Raw genomic sequence first — 19385 nt, 5'->3', positions numbered from 1 at the left:
CAGGCTTCCCAGCTTGCTGGTGGCCTGTTTTCACCTAACTCCTAACCCTTACTAAACATCAAACAGAATCTTCACAAGGGATGTGCTTGTGATAAAACACTAAAGCCTCCCCCCAGAACCTCGAGAGGCTGGGGAGGGGGACAAAGGAATGTCTCGATCCTATAGTTTGAATTAAGACTTTACAAATTTAAGAAACACAATGACACATTCAACAATTTGACTTAACAGAAGCCTGTGCTGTTTATTAATAACCCACATGGATTATGATCTCTCAATACAATCATATATTGGTTAGAACTGCATTCAAAAATATTGTGCCAATCTTATATGGCTGAAACATTTTCAAATGATGAGCTTGCAACAATGAGTGAAACAGTAAGAGCATGTGGAGATTAAGGAAACATCCCATTAAGAAAGAGAAATGAAACATTTGGATTCATTTAATGAACTCAGACTTGTTGAAAATGAAGAGGAGCTGATTGTGAATTGAGCTTCAGAGAAACACAACATACTGATATTCACTTTGAAGCTTTGAGTGGAAAAATACAGAAAAACAACATGTGGATCCTGGAATACTGGTAGCTTCCATCTTTAAAGGACTGAAGAGGGAGAAGACTACGAAGAATCATTTAGAACAGTTTCAATCATCAACTGATTGAATCCATGAGTCTGAAAACGTGTTTCTGAGTAAAAGAGACAGACATATGCAGACTGAACTGTCAGTTCAACAGTCAGAGTGTTTCTCTAACAGGAGGACACTCTTTACACTCAACTCAGCACAGACACACTGAGCCACCAGCAGACCAGGGAAATATATCAGACCAGAGTCCAAACCCAGGATAGAGAGCTTCAGTGAATGTGGTGTGGAAGGTGTGGAGGTGGATCAGAGTGTCAGAGGAGACTCTGTAGAATGACAGAATGCCAGCAGGACAGTCCACATACACTGCTATTCTCTTAGAGGCAGAGGAGGAGGAAGAGATGGATGTTTTTATCTTGTTGTGAGAGACATAACGAGGACCATCATCAGAGCAGATCAGACTCCAGGACTGATCATTTTGTCCAAACCTACAGTCATCACCGTGTCCTTTCCTTCTGACTCTTCTGTAACTCACTGATATAGAAACTTTTCTTCTCCACTCGACCTCCCAGTAACAACGACCAGTCAGACAGTTTCTACACAGGAGCTGATGAAAATAATCAAATCTTTCTGGATGATCATGATAGGACTGAACCTTCTCCACACACTTCACCTTCCTGCTTTTGTCAGACAATTTGAGGTTTTTGTGTACTGTGTTTGTGTTGATTGTGAGTTGACAGGAATCTGATGGAGAGAACAAACACAATCCAGTTACAGTTATTGATCCATCACCTGTTCATTGATTAACACTTTGATGATGACTCCTGACATCAGAGATGTGCATGAGCGATGCGGCACTTTGAAGATGGTAGAATGTATGCTCCTTTATTTTCATGAATCACATTAAAAACACACTTACACTTCCTCAGACCTGCTGTTCTTAACCAATGGACTCCAGCAGGCTCTGCCCTGAAAGGAGGAGGGGGATCAGACCAGTGCAGTTTTTTTAAGCATGCACACATGGACATCAGATTGCTCTCATACACATACTGTTAGACACTGATAAAGGAAAAGTCCAACATTTTCAAAAATACACTTCAATCCATACGTGGATCAAAGTGCTCATGATTTGGACTGATCCTGGATCTGTCAGTACACCACTGTATTGAATGAAATACAATGATTAAAACTGTGGACTTCATTATCTTTATATTCATTTTCTGTTTAGCTGGAAAGGACACCTCCCTGTCTTTGCTACCAGCTGTTTTTCTCCTCTTGGTGTCGGTGTGGTAACTGTACATGATCTTTGACCCCTGAGTGAGAACAGCTTTTTAATGTCTTTTAATGCCACCTGAAACCTGTTCATGTTCTTTTTTAACTGCAGATTACTCCACATACAAACAGAGAAATTTCTGCCTCTGTCACACAAACAGTGGACCATATATTTGTTTTTGAATGTTTGATGTTATAATTATTAAGCGACCACTGTATTTCTTCAGCAAACACTCTGATCCCCATGTTAGTGCACTGAATTGTTCTGCTGTCACTTGACATCACTGAGAGTCACCTGTCAGTCCCCTTCTGTCTTCTGAAAGTCTGAAAATTAATTTGTAATTCAAATTACTTCTAGTATGAGTTACTGTCTAATTACTGACAACTCAATGAAGACAAAATGGGAAGTAGAAAATCATTCATTTTGCAATACTTATTCTATTCCAGGAAAATCGAACAATAAATATTAAACTGTAACTGCTGTTAGCGTACAATATCCAAAATAATAAATTTAACAACAGCAGCATTGCTGGCTGTGGTGATACAAACGTAAATATGTGAAGAAGGAAGGTAGCTAACACTGATCCTTGAATATCGAATTTATATAAAGATTATAAAGATTTAACTACATTCACTTCACTGTATAACTATTTTAGATTAACATATTTATTGACCCATAATGACTTAAAAATACAGCTCTGTCTCGCTATGTTCACATAATAAAATCAGCACTTCAGGAGCTATCTGAAATCTGCATGAACCACATGATGATCCTGCATTCTGAACCTCCGCTGACACAACTCTCCATTCAATGGCTCATCTTTCTGAGCTCAACAGTGAAGGAGCTGACTCATTTGAATATTATGATCTGCTTGGGCTGAATCTCCTCTCTCTCTGGGACAGACCATAGTTCCGCCCCTTAACTGATAGCTAACAGCAGGGTAACAACACTATGCTAATTGTACTGCTTTGGATAATTAGCAGCAAAGCTTATTTAGTCCAATGACAATAACTTTGAGTTTAATTGTAGGCTTTATGTGAAGTGTTCTCAGGACTAAATTTAGCTCTTTGTGGCCATTAACAGGGTTAACTCCTTTGTTTGCACTATTAATTCAATTCAGTTTTATTCACATAGCTCCAAATCATGACAACAGTCACCTCTAGGTGCTTGAAATCCCATATTAGCAACAGTTCTCGTACGTGTTGCTGATAGCCGGTTAGCTAGCTAGCGCCGCTAGTGACCCTTTGTGAAAAAGCACCCGGCCTTGGCTTACAGTGAGGTGGCTAAAATTCGTTTCATCACCCGATTGCTCGGCAAGAGTCTGTGTCTTAGCTGGACTTATTTTTCGTTTATATGGGCCGATGATGCTGGTCGATGTGGAAAAAATAACTGAGTTGTTTGGTGGTGGAGCTACAACAGAGGGCAGCTATCCACCGGTGCGTGACAGAAAGGACATGCCGCGAACAAGACATACGAGGCGGGGAGGCGACCGCCGATTGACCGGTGGTTGCTAACGCGGAGGTCAATTGTGGATCAGGGAAACCGAAGGCAGGAGCGTGAGGTGAACTGAATTTCAGGTAAGAAGTTATGAACTGCACTCTATTTGGGTCAGACATAAACCGAGTTTAGGTGTAGTTTATTTTCGTTGTGCTGACTTTTTCAATCACTTACAATAACTCGTACTGCGTGCTAGCTAGCACGATGGAGTTTCTATACAGCTGTGTGCGCGATAAGTTACCGATGTTGAACTTTATGACAGCCTCCCCTGTCATTCTCTCGGCTGTTGAAACTTCAGTCATGAAACTGATCAATGATCGGCTTTTCGCTCGTTTGTTTATCGCGCTAAACAACAGCAGCACGTTTAAGCTTGATCAGCTGTTGTTAGAATTCATTTGATTTTAATTTCTAGTATCAGCTGATGTTTCCTGGAGCCACAGCTGAAAAAAGGGCTGGTCCAAACCAGGAGATGTCCTTACTGAATCATCAGAGCTGAACTGGTGATGGAGAAACAGGTTTATCCTTTAGGTTACATGAATGAGTTGAAGGGAAGTTATGCACTGTTTCTGAGAGACAAATAAACACTAAGCTCCTTTTTTGTGTAGCTGACAGCTGGTAACTGTGCAGGGGCGGATCTAGCAAAGCTTTTGCCAAGGGGCCAGGTAGGGCATTGACAGAGAAAGGTGGACACAAGGATATACTTTTCTTTCTTACTCTCATATAAAATATTTAGCTTTTATTAAATAGTTATCTGAATCTTACAACCAAAGTTTGTATAACAATACACAAGATTGGCTGTAGACCATTGTTAATCATTCAGAACACTGTGTAAAAACAACAAAAAACAAAAAGTGAATGCGAAAGTGCATAAATATTTATTTTACGTGTTTCATGTGTGTGGCGGGGCGTGGTCTGCAGTGCCGCTGCAGGGGAGGTGGACCCACAGGCGTAAAGTCTGTGCTCTCTCGGCTGTTTTTTGGGTGTATGTTGGGCTGTGAGTTGAAAAGCTACAGCCGGCTGTGTGGGTAAACCAACCATGTGTGAAAAGTGGTCCATAACGTAATGCTTCAAAGCGTGTTCATGCAAACATTGTTGGGTCTGCTCATGAACCTGTGTGCACAGCGTCTGCAAATCGGGGCTGTACGAAGTCACTTCATCTTTACACAAAACTGTAAGCTGTCATCTGTGAAGCGTGAGCGGTGTTTGTTTTTACCATAGTTCATGGTGGAGAATGGCTGCTCTGCTGAGTTTTGCTCTCTGTAGCCGTATGAATGGCAAACTACACTGATTAGCAGCGGCATAGGCACACTTAAAATTTCTTCTGAAATTTTCGCTTTCTAGTTATTATTATTATTATTATTATTATTATCATTATTGTTATTATTATATCTATGTCCATTATTATTCTAGTTCTAAGATTTTCAGTTCCGAGTACAATAACTTCAGTTTTATCTGAATTAAGAAGCAGAAAGTTAGCGGCCATCCAGGTCTTCATGTCTTTAAGACATTCCTGCAGTTTAACTAATTGGTGTGTGTTACCTGGCTTCATGGATAGATAGAGTTGCGTGTCATCTGCATAGCAGTGAAAATTTATGCTATGTCTTCTAATGATGCTGCCTAGGGGAAGCATGTATAATGTAAATAGAATTGGTCCTAGCACTGAACCCTGTGGAACACCATAATTGACCTTAGTGGGTGAAGAGGACTCTCCATTTACATGTACAAATTGGAGTCTATTAGATAGATATGATACAAACCACTGCAGTGCAGTACCTGTAATACCTACAGCATGTTCTAATCGCTCTAATAGGATATTATGGTCAACAGTATCGAACGCTGCACTGAGGTCTAGCAGGACAAGCACAGAGATGAGTCCACTGTCAGAGGCCATAAGAAGATCATTTGTAACCTTCACTAAAGCTGTTTCTGTGCTGTGATGAGCTCTGAAACCTGACTGAAACTCTTCAAATAAGCCACTCCTCTGCAGATGATCTGTTAGCTGTTTGACAACTACTCTTTCAAGGATTTTTGATATGAAAGGAAGGTTGGAGATTGGCCTGTAATTAGCTAAGACAGCTGGGTCTAGAGATGGCTTTTTAAGTATAGGTTTAACTACAGCCAGCTTGAAGGCCTGTGGTACATAGCCGATTATTAGAGATAGGTTGATCATATTTAAGATTGAAGCATTAATTAATGGCAGGACTTCTTTGAGCAGTTTTGTAGGAATGGGGTCTAAAAGACACGTTGATGGTTTGGAGGAAGTAATTATTGAAGTTAACTCTGAAAGATCAATTGGAGAAAAAGAGTCTAACTTAACATCGATGGCACTGAAAGTAGCTGTAGATGATATGACATCTGTGGGATGATTATTGGTAATTTTTTTCTCTAATGATAGAAGTTTTATTTGTGAAGAAGTTCATGAAGTCATTACTAGTTAACATTAAAGGGATGGTTGGCTCAGTAGAGCTCTGACTTTTTGTCAGCCTGGCTACAGTGCTGAAGAGAAACCTGAGGTCGTTCTTATTTTCTTCAATCAGTGACAAATAGTAAGATGTTCTGGCTTTGCGGAGGGCTTTCTTATAAAGCAGCAAACTATTTCTGCAGGCTAAAAATGATCCTTTAATTTTGTTACACGTCATTTCCTCTCCAGCTTACGAGTCATCTGCTTTAGGCTACGTTTTTGAGAATTATACCACGGAGTCAGGTACTTCTGATTTGATACCTTAGTTTTCACAGGAGCTACAGTATCCAGAGTAAATGCATCGTAGTAAGGAGGTAAAATTATTAACAAGATGATCGACCTCTGTTGGGAGTAGCGTTCACATAGCTGCTCTGCTCTATGTTGCTACAGGGCATTGAAGATGATAACAGTGGGTGGATTATATTCTTAAACTTAGTTACAGCACTTTCAGAAAGACATCTACTTTGATAAAGTCTACTCGCCACTGCTGTGTAATCAATTATTGTAAATGTAAATGTTATCAGGAAATGATCAGACAGGAGAGGGTTTTCAGGAAACACTGTTAAATGTTAAGTTTCTATGCCATATGTTAAAACAAGATCTAGAGTGTGATTAAAGTGGTGGGTGGGTTCTTTTACATTTTGAGAGAAGCCAGTTGAGTCTAGTAACAGATTAAATGCCATGTTGAGGCTGTCATTTTTAGCATCTACATGGATGTTAAAATCACCCACCATATTTTTTTTTTTCTGAGCTGAGCACTAAATCAGATAAAAAGTCTGAGAAATCAGACAGAAACTCTGTGTAAGGCCCAGGTGGATGATAGATGATAACAAATAAGACTGGTTTCTGAGTTTTACAGCTGGGGTGGACAAGGCTAAGCATCAGGCTTTCAAATGAATTAAAAGTCTTTCTTGGTCTTTCGTTAATTAATAGGCTGGTGTGAAAAATTTCTGCCACACCGCCCCTTCGGCCTGTGCTTCGAGATCCCCTATCTTATACTGGACTAAACCTCATCCCACCTGCCTTTGGGCCCTAGCAAGTTGTTTTGTGTTATTACCATTATTTCTATTTGTGATATATATGCATATATTTATTTTCTATACATCCATCTATACATTTTTCTTTTACCATAACATACATAATATATTTTTGAGCTCTATTTCCATTTCCTCTGTTTTATTCACACACTCAGGCTCTGTAGCCGATGCTAGTTCTGATTAGGTCATTATCTATGAAGCTGCAGTTAGGCGCCCTGGTCCTTTACTGCGTTACAACTGAACTGTTTACATTCAATGACTAGAATTTGGGGGGGAGGGTAAGTAAGAAAAAATTAAATTTCACCCGTCTTTTTGGGAGCTCGGGGCTCTTTGTTTATATATGCATCTGATCTCCCAACCATTCCTCAGACCTAATTCTGGGATCATTTCTAACTTGCTGTTACTCACATCTAGACCGAAACTGTGACTTTATGATTCTGCTCAATCAAATTCTTTCCTCCCATTATAATTCATTTCCCTATTGTTTGTTTGTTTGTTTTTTTGCAAATGAGCTCTAAAGCAATCAAGTGCATGATTTGAATGCTTACACATCCCATCACTCAGTGCTCTCTCCAACAAACCACATTTATACCACCAACTGCCTGATAAGAGACTGATCCAACTTATAAGAAATGTAAAAACCTAAAACAAGCCATCCAAATGAGCAGAAATTAGAACCACTACTTTACAATTATTGGTAGAATAAAAGTAGCCTAACTGTACAATATTGCCCCACAGGTGATGTACCAAAAAATACCAGTCCCACACAAAAGTTTATTTTGTGACCCAGAAAGAGTAATATTAAAACTAAGTAGCTGCCACCATTTTTAGAAACTGTAATTGGCTGGGCCGAGCTATGAATTCTGTGATAGGTTGGGCCATGAAGGATACACCTGACTCATCCTTCAAATGCGGGGAATGAATGATGCCTTTGTGGGCTGCATTTGGAGCAGACTTCAAACTGGGACAGCCTTCGTCGCCTGGCTATGATGTAATCAGCCTTCAAATGTGGCCTCTGATGGATGCAGCCTAGGAATTGCGACATAGCTATTCTCTCCATACCTGAGAGTGTCCAGTCTCCATTTTGGATCTTTCTGTTTATCCACCAGCAGCTTCATTCCCAAGTTGCCTGGATGATTGTAGCTCAGGTCCAACTCTCTCAGATGGGAGGGGTTGGCGTTCAGAGCTGAGGCCAGAGAAATACAGCCATCCTCTGTGATCAGACAGCGTGATAAACTGGAGACACACAGAACAACAATCTGTGAACACTTTACTGAAGCTTTGTCTTTGCTCCCCCCCCATAACATATAACATCACCAACTACAAACCTAGAACCAATGATGTGGATGGGGATGCTGCACATGAAGTTGAACTGCTCCTATGCCCTAATCTTATTAAAGCAGAAAAGAATAGGGGCAAACTCACAAATTACTTGGTTGATTCAGCTATTCACACTATTCGAACTCAAAATTGAACTAAAATGAATCCTGTTCACTTCCGGGCAAATGCAATGCTGCATACATCCTTTGTTCTGAAACTCACTCAGATTCTTTCACACTTCCTGTTTCAGCTCAGGCTCACTTCCACTTCAGCGAGCAGAACAGCAAGCGGAACAGTGAGTGGAAAGAAGACACGGCTTCTTTCACTGTTCCCGGCTCCCCCCTGAGCCAACAATCCAGCAAAAGACAGAAAACAGCTGCTCACACTTGTTCGGCTGTAAATGACCACAGCAGACCTAGTGGCATTTTGATATTTTTTATTAACAATTTGACGGTTGCTGTCCACAATACACACAGAGCTGTCCCGCTGCCAGCTCATCATGACAACCACAACATCAACGGCCACGCCCCGCCACACATATACATACACACAAGTACTCCTTCGGGAGGAGAGGGAAAAAATCTACACTGAGCTCTCTCGCTCACACATTTTACCATTTTTTTTTAAGGGAGAATTCCCTCTGTCAGTATTTATTTAGGTCACTGCCAGTGATTACTGCAGTTTTGGTTCAATATACAAGTTACTGTAGTATTACTGTTCCTTAGCGTTTTTCCTTTACGCTGTACAAAATATTTTAACATTATTTGATCACGACCTCCTTGCGATTTGCAGCGCTTTTACCCAAACGGTTTAAGATAAGATGAGATATGATAACTGTTAAAGTGAATTGTTACATGTTGTTTTTAATGCTTGCCATCTCTACATTGTTTCAAACTGTGTGATCAAAGACATTCCTTTGTCTCTGACCACCTCTCCAACCAATTTGGTGCTGGGGGAAGCTTTATTATAGGCACATCCTATCTGAAACATCTGTTTCTCGTGTTGTAAACTTCCTGCTTTGATGATCTTTTTCATGAGCAGGAGATCACACAAACGCACCCCCAAACACACACACACACACATTCTCACTTACTCTCTCTCTCACACACACACACACACACACACACACACGCACACACACACACACACACACACACACATTGTGCCTTGTCTTTTAGAACCATAGGGGGTTTTGCGGTGGGAAGTGCTTGTGTAAACTGTTGTGTGTGTTGCAACTCTGTTTTCAATAAAAGGCAATGAACAGAGGCGTAAGTCTGGGTCATTTTGTGATAGGATTCCAAGTGCGTTCCTGAGATACCAACGGGGCCTCCCTTGTGCAAGTAAATTCGATTGATTGATTGTCTTGCTTCCTTCATGAGGAATAACTTTCTAAACTAGTGGAGCCTGTGGAAGCGTAGACTCAACATTTATTTGGTACTTCGAGCCAGATCCCAACAAATCGCATCCACCGAGGAGAGGGAGATGACGCCGCCACAGTCTGCTAGCAACCAGCCTCTGTGACGCATGATAAAAGCCCGGGTGCGTAATTTTGTCGCCTCAGGTTGGATGGTCATTGATGGGATCCGGAGACTTTAAGTACAGAAGGCCTTAAAGAGCGGCTACGTGACCGTACGGTTAAACGCAGATATGTCAGTGTGCGAGATGTGCATGTAGACGCAAGCTACCTGGTTTCTTCGCCACTTTCAAGGACGTCTGGTTTCTTCACTAGTGTTTTTTTTTTTTTTTTTTAAGGAGGGTTAAGCAGGTTTCTCCACTGAAAGAAAGGTTTTTCTCTGCCGCTGAGGGCGTTGAGTGTTGGTTTCTCCACCGAAAGGAAGTCAGAGCTCTTGTGGGTGCCTATTTTGTGTGTGTGGGCCGTGATGTCACGGTGTGTATGAGCCACAGAGAGGTGTGAAAGTATGTGTGTGTGAAGTAGTCTCGAACTAGGGAAGAGGTGATTCTGCAGGTCACTTTCTAACCCAGTGGACACAAAAGAAATAAAATTTGTGTTGATAAAATATGGATGATAAATGAAGAATGTTTGGTGTTTCTCAGCCCGAAACAGCTGCAATCCCACTTTCTATTTTTAAGGAAGGAGAGGATGTTCAGCGATGGACTTTTGGCTCTGTGAACAGCACAAATGCCAGGTGACTGTGAAATAACTAACAGCATTTTTCCCCAAAATGTAGCTGGGAAGGTAAATTGCTCTGGTACGAACGACCTGCTAACCTGACCCCAAGTATCTGACCCGCTGCCGGACATAATACTGCTAAACAAACTGCAAGAGAGCCATTTACCCATGTGTATGAAAGGCAATGGGTAAGTCCAAGTTGGGGATTTACCATGGAATTTTTTCTTTTTTCGCTTGGTTGAACAGAATTAAGTGCCTGATGTGTTTGATGAATGCCACGTGTGCAAGTGATGAAATTCAGCGAGCATTAGACTTTGCATTTGACTCCTTATACCAAATGGCAATTACTGACGGAAGACAGAATGTGACCAAATGCTCAACGATCACAACAACACCTAGAATTACAACAGGAAAGGAGAGGAGTTGTAACTGCAGATGATTCACCAGTTGACTCTAACCCCCACAGGATGCCTACACTGAGAAGATTTGGGGGGTTGATAGGGGTCATAAAGAGGAGTGCTGACGAAGCTACAGCTTTGAAGATAGCTGAAAGCCACATGGACAAACAATAAAATCAACTGATGTGTTTGGATGCCTATATCTGTATACGTTTGGATTGTAGTGGCATATTCTTTGGAGAATGTTGATTCTTGTTTGACTTTTGACATTAATTTGTTTACTTGCGGGATGTAGTTTACTGTTTATGAGGTGAATGAGAATAGGATAATAGCTAAGCCCGTTTAGAACATGTATTAACTGTGAACGTTTGCTGCAATAGGAGGTGGATGACGTGAGGAGTTGTGTATGACTGAAATCTACACTTACACTGTCAAAAGCAAGTGGTGCATGGCTGAGAAATACTACACAGGAATAATCTGGAGCATAAAAATAACAAAACAGACCTAAACTTAGAAAAACACATTAAGACAATAACAAAGTCAGCTTACTTTCAAATCAAGAATATTTCAAGGATAGAAGATCTGATGTCTAAACAGGACCTGGAAAAACTAGTCCATGCATTCATTTTTAGTAGGCTTGATTACTATAACAGCATCTTTATAGGTCTACCTAAAAAATCAGTCAGACAACAACAGCTTATTCAGAACTCTGCTGCTTGAGTCCTCACTAAGACCAAAAAAGTGGGCCACATCAGTCCATCTCTGAGGTCTTTACACTGGCTGCCTTTTCACCAGAGGATAGACTTTAGCGTGTTGATGCTGGTCTATAAAGCTCTGATTGGTTTAGGACCAAAATACATCAGTGACCTCCTGACCCAGTATGAACCTTCCAGATCCCTTAGGTGATCTGGATCCGTTTTTTATGGTAAATGGATTGATTGTTATATAGCGCTTTTCTACTCTCCCGGAGTAAAGCGCTCTATACAACATGTCTCATTCACCCATTCACACCAACATACAAGCAATTCTAAACTCAAGTGCAACTAATAAACATTCACACACATTCACACTTTGATGAACGCATGGGAGGGCAATTTTGGGTTAGTATCTTGCCCAAGGATATTTGGCATGCAGACTGGGGTAGCCAGGAATTGAACCACCAAACTTCCAATCAGGAGCTGATCAGCTCTACCACCTGAGCCACAGCCAACCCCAAAATAATTGCAATGCTTTCCAAGGCACGGGCCCCCATCTCGGGGCGAACCCATTCCAGGGCACCCTGCCCTTCACATAGAAAAGAGAACTCTCCCCGGCGCCCTGCCAGCATCTCTGGGTTTGTTTGGTTTAGCGCACTGGGTGCCTCGCGGCGCCTATCTCCACACCTCCAGGTTCGGTGATATGAACCCGACTCTCTTTTGATCGGCCGGGGGTGATGTAGGACATCACCCCAGTTCCCAGAGTCAGAACCAGACATGGAGAAGCTGCATTCAGCTTTTATGCTCCATATATCTGAAACAAACTCCCAGAAAGCCTCAGATCAGCTGAAACACTCAGTTAATTTAAATCCAGGTTGAAGACTCACCTGTTCTCAACTTCATTTGAATAAAGCACCAAATCTGCACTGTTTTAATTTTAAGCTTAAATTTAAAAACTTATATTTTAACTACTTATTTTATCTACTGTTCCTTTTTTCCATTTAAGCTATATTGTAAAAGTGAACGAGACATGTAGCAGGTCTGAATGACAGCAACATCAGGAAGAAGGAACTTGAGAAGCTCAAGACATACCAAGGGCTCAGAGAAGAACTGGAGAAGATGTGGAGGGTGAAGGTAACGGTGGTCCCAGTGGTAATTAGAGCTAGAACTAGGTGTGGTGACTCCCAACCTAAGCAAGTGGATCCAGCAGATCCCGGGATCAGCATCAGAACTCTGTCCCGAAGAGCGCAGTCCTAGGAACAGCTAAGATACTGCACAGAACCCCTAAGCTCCCAGGCCTCTGGTAGAGGACCTGAGCTTGAATGATAGACCACCTGCATGGGCGAGAGGGGAATTTAAAAAAAAAAATATATATATTCTTTTATGTTCTCTTAAAAGTGCACTCTTTTTAAGCCTAATCATAAAAAAATTTTCTGTCTCCTGAATCCAAACAAGAAGGTGGTTCCACAGACGAGGCGCCTGACTGAAGGCTTTTTAAATACTGTAGGAACAACACGTAAAGCTGTTTTTATCCTCACTGTGTCACATGGCAGTGTACTCAGCAAATGATGTCACATTTTGGGAATGCTTCTGCTGGGTTTGCACCTTTTTATTATTTTTACGTGGTATAACGCAGTGGCACAATGCAATGCGTAGCACATTAAAGACATGACTGTTTTATTTTTTCCATTTTTAAGGCCATTTTAATTACAGAAGCTCAGACAATCACAAATTAGTATGTTGGTATGTTTAGTCATTGTATCTTAGCATCGTAAGTAGGGATGGGTATTGTTTAGGTTTTATCCGATACCAATGCCAAACCGGTACTTTTGATTTGGTGCCAGTGCTTAAACGGTGCTCGAACCGGTGCTTAAAGAATGGAGAACACAAACTTTGTCCTAAAACCTCTCATGTTTAACTGTTCTTTTTTGTAAAAAGATAACAATGTTAACCTTTTCTGCAGCTATAGGGCATATATGGTATCACTCTTGGCTGGAAGCAGTGCTTAAACAATGGAAAAAAACAAACTTTGTCCAACAACCTCTCATGTTCAGCTGTTTTCCACTTTTTCTTTGGTCATTTTAGCCTTTTTGGCCAGGGTGAAGGGAGTATCTGCCATCAAACAAGAAGACAGCCGCATGCAACTACGACGAGATTTGCTAGTTCACCTTATGTGCCTTAATTTAATAACGTGGTTAGCCTACTGTAGGGTATGGGGATATTTTGCTGCTATAATCATCATTACTATTTCATTAATCCACAAGTATTGATATTGTATTCATAGGTTTAAACATTGAGAGGGGGCATGTCACTGTTATTTTATCATTGCATCAGAATCATACAACGAGCATTTATTGAAGTTAGTGACATTACATTAAAGTTTGTATTACAGTGATTGTTATAACTAGTATAACTATAATCTTCTATTCACAGGTGTTGGTATAATCATATAATCTTTCATTGCAGGTGTAACCATGATCATCTTTACACACATTGCAGTTTTGTGCTTATTATAGAGTTGTGCTCAAGTTAATAAGGGTTAAAAGCTACAGTCAGCGGGATGTCTGGCTGATCTATTGAGTAAAGCAACTTCGAGCTGGAAGGCCGCACATGCTTATAAAAAAACACTTATATCATGTTATTCTTAATGATCTTTTATTCAGTTATATCTTTTGTTAAACTTTAAGTAGTGTGCATTTGCAATAATTAATCATTATTTCATTTAATCATCATCATTAATTGTTAGCTCATTGAAGAATTCCTTTAGGCTGTCGGCCTTATGTTACAACTTCTATTACAGGTGCAGTGATAATCCTTTTCATATACATGCATTGTATTTTTGTGCTTGCCAATGAGGGGGCTCGGTCAACTAGTGGAGGGTCGGAAGCTTTGTTCGGCGCGAGGTCCGAACAATCTATTGTGTTAAGGATCTTGAGCTATGGAAGGAACACGCTTACAAAACACATACTATGTCAGCTATCATTATCCTTTATTCATTTATATTCTTTTATTAAGTTTGGAATAGTGGCATTTGATTAGAACATTTAGTCAACATATTACATGTATGATTTTAGTTAGGTTATTGCACACATGAAAGAGTTGGCCTCTGTCCTTATAGACAGAGTGAAGGCTGAGGTCGAGGCACACACACACACACACACACACACACACACACACACACACAGTTAGTGAGTTCAGGTTTAGGTCAGAGATCAACTAACAATCTGCAGAACCTTGTAGCTGCCATGTTATGTCTCCATAGGGACAGTTGGCTCCAGGAGATAAGGGGGAGTCAGTGCCTGCCCTCGAGACAGAGAGAATGTTCCTTTGTTGTATCAAAAGTTGTCAACATTGATTGTATTGTACCTGTTTTACGCATGAGGGGGCGTTCTAATACCCTGATTTTTACAAAACTGTTGTTGTATGTTTTCTGGAGAGAGATCTTATGCTGTCTGCGTGCAGTGTTCATCTCCCACACGTGTGTTCATTAAAATCATTGTTTGACTTGACCCGGGCGGACCAGTGTTGTTATTGTGGTTTTCCTCTTGTATCCATCTCCAATATTTTGAACTCGTAACAACATATTGGCACCCAATTAATTAGTCTTTAGTATAGGAGCAGTTAGAACAACTTTAAACTGTGGAGTTGAATCTATAACCCAAAATGAATGCTTTTATAATCTTAAATGTTTATATGCAGCCTGCATTGTGAAAGAAAGTATACTCTGTGCCAAAATAAGACAGGAAACTACATGTTTGCAGGGCATGCTTTTGCAGAAGTGAAACCGAAAGCAGAGTCTGAGTGCAAGTTATTTTGAGCAGGTTATTTGTACTATCTTTTATGCATCTATATCTTTTGATTAAGCTTTTAGTAGAGGTTCTTGATTGAAACAGTTGTTTAATACATTTTACATATAAGTCAAGATCATTACACACAGGATGGCCTCAGCCTGGTTGCCTAAGCCGAGGTCAATTAAAGTGCAGAGCGAGGGCCACACATGCACAGACATACACACACACACACACATACACCCACATACAGTTAGAGAGATTCATTTTTAGGTGAAAGTTTAAGCATGTTTGCTATGACTGTATTTCTGTGTGTATGTGACTGTTTGATGAACAAGCAGGTGCAGGATGTGAGAGCTGAGCTGGCTTGCGGGAAACCACCGGGGAGAAGATGGAAGCCAGTGTCCTTTAATTGTGTCACAAGTTGTCAAATAGAACATTTGTGGTTTTGAGTTGACTTATCCATGTATCTGACGCAAAACTGTATTTTGAAGTTTGGAGACGAGATCTGATGCTGTTTGTACACAGTGGAACATCTCCCACGCATGTGTTTCATTAAAATCATCTTTTGACTCCACCTGGCAGGGTCAGTGTGTTATTCCGATCTCCTCCATCTCTCTCTCCTTGAAATGAACCTTAACACTACTCAACGTAAATTACACACTAACAACATTAAGCTACTCACACAGAAAAGAACGGCTGCTGCTGCCATCATCATCAGTCATCATTTCTGCTACACTGGCAGGGCTAGGGGCCAGGACTCTACTCTTCAGGTTCTTGGGGGATGTTGCTAACTCCGGGTTTGATAACAGGCACCACACCCGCAGTAGATGTGCTCGGCCTTGCAGCAAGCTATCAAATACGGTGCATTTCTCGGCTTTTAAAAAAATGCTATGCGTCGCCAGGTGTTTCATCAGAATCAAGGTGTTACCTCCTTTGCGCAGTATCACCTTAAAGCACTTATTGCTGGCTGCTGAGTTTGCATCTTTTGCTGTGAAGTACAGCCAGACTTTTGACCACTTCGCCTTGGGTCTTTTTAATCTGTAGCTCTGCTCTAAAAGAACTTACGCACCTGGGCCCACCTACTATCTTCGGAAAGGTAAAATGATTGGCTAGAATCCAAAGTGTACAACATCTCAGGGGGGAAAAAAGCACAGAAATAAAGCACTGAAATGTGCGCTGCTTTTCAGTCTGGTTACTACCGTTTATGTCAGAACCATTATGCCATTATTGCACCGGATAACGGTACCCATCCCTAATCATAAGCTAAAATTCATATCAATCTCTGCTACATTTGATGTAAACTAACTGTGGACATGAAACCATGTGCACCAGTCACACACTGTTCCTTACTTTAAATCCATCACAGTGCAGCAAACTAGCCTGTTTTTCCTGCACTAACCTGCAGAGAATTTTCATGGAATCTTTCAGTAACACAGTGAGTCTACCTCCGTTTTATTTGCAGCAAGTTTCACAATATCGAAAGAAACAACGTAGAGAATCAGTAGCTGATTTAAAAGTATCAGAACTTACATGTGAGCTTCAGATTTTCAGTTTATCAAACATCACTGAGCAATCCTTATCTTTGAATCTAATGTCTCTTCTTCCTCTACGGTCCTTCTTTCTTATCTTTCTCCATCTCTGAGTAAAGTGAACTCTTTCTTTTTTCTCCCAGTGAAATACAGCGGCAAGACTTTTAGGCAGCAACACACTGTGAGAGGAACGGCACATAAACAGTTTGCGTGGTTGCTTGTGACTGTGACCAAATCTGGTTTATCCAAATAACAAAATCCAAGCTAAACAATATATTGTATGCTATGCAGTGCATCGAGAAGTGTCTGACCAAATCTAAATAAAAGACACTATAAAAATGATCTAACTTTACAACATTTATTCAGTAAGGTAAATACAAATTCAAAACAATGAATAGTGAAAAAGACTGACTCTTACCTGAGGCTTTCGAGTGTACAATCTAGGCTCTCTATGGCAGCAGATAGACGTTTTACTCCTGAATCCTCCAGGTCATTGTCAGTAAGGTCCAACTCTCTCAGGCTAGAGGACTGGGACCTGAGGACTGAGGAAAGAGCTTCACAGTGTCTCACTGAGAGGTTGCAGACACTGAGCCTGAACAAAACAAACAAAAAAGAAACAAAAAATGATATTGTTATTTTTAACATCAGAATTGTGGAACTTTACTGAGATTTAGAAATAATAAAAAATACTGAGGCAACACAATAAATGGATGAAGCTGACATGTATTAGCTAAAACTTTTAAGTGGGCTCATTATGTCCTTTGGGAAAAATTAATATACTTTCATCTGACCTCAGGGTTTCCAGTGTACAGTGTGGACTCAGTAGTGCGGTAGACATGAGCTTCACTCCCGAATCTTGTAGGTTGTTGTTGCTCAGGTCCAGAACTTTCAAACTAGAGGACTGGAAGCTGAGAACTGAGGACAGAGTGTCATATTCTGTCTCTGAGAGGAAACATCCACTTAGTCTGAAGAATAAAAGTAAATAAATGAATAAAACAGTAATGTGTTCAAAACGAAAAAGTTTTAATGCTCAATCTAAAGAAAACAAATGTCATTCTGCACTACAATTAAGAGTTCACAAAATAACTTAAAGTTTAAGCTGACATAAAATAATAACTTTTAAAATTGTTCAGTGAAATCCCAGTTACAGCTCTCAACAGAAACCAGCAAGAGCCGGTACATTTACTGACACTAGTTTAATATGTGCTAACACTGGCACACAGGACTGTTGGTCACTCATCTTTGATCATTCTTGCTAGATACAATTCAAATTATTCCTTATTTATTTCACATACTGGACCCTAGTGCAGACACTAAGTTCATCCCCTGTGTAAATAAAGGGGTTTTGGCTCCTGTCCCTTTAAATCCCTGTCATGTCTTGATGCAAGCTCAATCATTCAGATAAACATATCCCAAAGTTGATTCTGTTCATGTGGCCATAGTGTTTCAGTAGGAGAAATGTTTCATCACTCTTCCAGTTGAACAATGGGCTGGGAGGGCAGTTCTTTGAAGATTTGCATTTATATGCAAATTCTAATGACCACTGACCAACTGGAGAAAGACACACAAAAGATATTGAGGGGATGCCTGCATCCTCCACAGAACTAGAGAGGACAAGCAGGACCCATTAGTCATCATACAGGATGACTGAACAGCGAAAGGACAGAGGTCGTTGGTATTCTCTCACAGAAAAGCACCTCTAGAGACCCAATCCAGGCCAAGTATGAAGTTAGTGAAAAGAGATACTCTAACAGAGCCTGAATCCTTCTTTGTTGTCATGTTTTCGCCTGTGTTAGGCCTGACTGATACCATAAACATCATCACAACTCCTAACTTCACCTTTATTAAGTTTTTAGGTCTTTCTCTCTCTGTTTCCACACAAGCTGAAAGTCTCTGCAGCCTGTTTTTATCTGCTATCATCAGATCTTCAAAAGCCTCATTCACATCCCTCACACGCCTCATCACTGCTTACTTCATCTTCACTGACTGATGGAGCACAACATAAACCTGTGGAGACTGAAAAACTGTCCTGCCAAACATCTCCCCATCACTACTCCACTTCTGTCTGCCTTTAAATGAACTCTGCTCAAATCCGTTACTTCTATTTGGAGCCAAAGGAAAAAACTGTTGTTCAGTCATTTTGAAAGACACATTTCTGAAAGCACTCCAACTTCTTCACATTTGCCTTCAGACACATCATAAACATTTATGAACTAAAAAAGTTTCAAACATCAATCAAAGACCTGAAATACAGAAAAACAACAACAGCTGCAGTCAGTGAATTCACCTCAGGATCTCCAGTCGACAGTTTGGACTCTCCAGTCCAGAACAGAGAAGCTTTACTGCTGAATCATGCAGCTTATTGTTACTTATGTCCAGCTCTGTCAGATGGGAGGGGTTGGACTTCAGAGCTGAGGCTACAACTTCACAGTGAGTGTGTGAGAGTCCACACTGAATCAGTCTGTCATAAGAGAAAATAAAAAATGTGTTATTATAAAAGAAGAAAATCTACAGTATAAACTGACTGAATGTATATGAAGACAAAACAGAATGACGTCATAATCTGATGAACATCTGCTCTTCAGCTCCTCTTACTCTGTTTGACATGGCACAATGATTCATGACTCTCTAAGACCTGAAGACTTTTAAAAAATAAAATGTGATTCTTATGTACAG

General features: G+C 40.5%; 1 protein-coding gene across 1 annotated transcript; it reads right to left on the bottom strand.

The window, feature by feature from the left end:
- Nucleotides 1-227: 227 nt before the first annotated feature.
- Nucleotides 228-19108, bottom strand: LOC120442156 (ribonuclease inhibitor-like). Its single transcript, XM_039617974.1, has 6 exons — nt 18997-19108; nt 17501-17674; nt 17128-17301; nt 7908-8081; nt 1497-1541; nt 228-1321 (listed from the first exon to the last, which is right to left on the bottom strand). The coding sequence occupies exons 2-6, from the start codon at nt 17545-17547 to the stop codon at nt 1264-1266; spliced, it is 498 nt and encodes a 165-aa protein (XP_039473908.1). The 5' UTR covers nt 17548-17674; nt 18997-19108; the 3' UTR covers nt 228-1263.
- Between the last annotated feature and the right edge of the window lie 277 nt (nt 19109-19385).

The sequence above is a fragment of the Oreochromis aureus genome, linkage group 10 (genome assembly GCF_013358895.1).
Source record: "Oreochromis aureus strain Israel breed Guangdong linkage group 10, ZZ_aureus, whole genome shotgun sequence".
Lineage (NCBI taxonomy): Eukaryota > Metazoa > Chordata > Actinopteri > Cichliformes > Cichlidae > Oreochromis > Oreochromis aureus.
Note: the sequence above shows the minus strand (reverse complement) of the source record. Positions and strands in the feature narration are given on the sequence as shown.

Coding starts and splice junctions, on each gene's coding strand:
- LOC120442156 (XM_039617974.1), bottom strand. CDS start 17,547: ATGTCTACCGCACTACTGAGTCCACACTGTACACTGGAAACCCTGAG. Junction 17,302..17,500: donor TGTACACTGGAAACCCTGAG/GTCAGATGAAAG, acceptor TGTTTTGTTCAG/GCTCAGTGTCTGCAACCTCT. Junction 1,542..7,907: donor TGGAGACTGGACACTCTCAG/GTATGGAGAGAA, acceptor CTTTCAGGGCAG/AGCCTGCTGGAGTCCATTGG.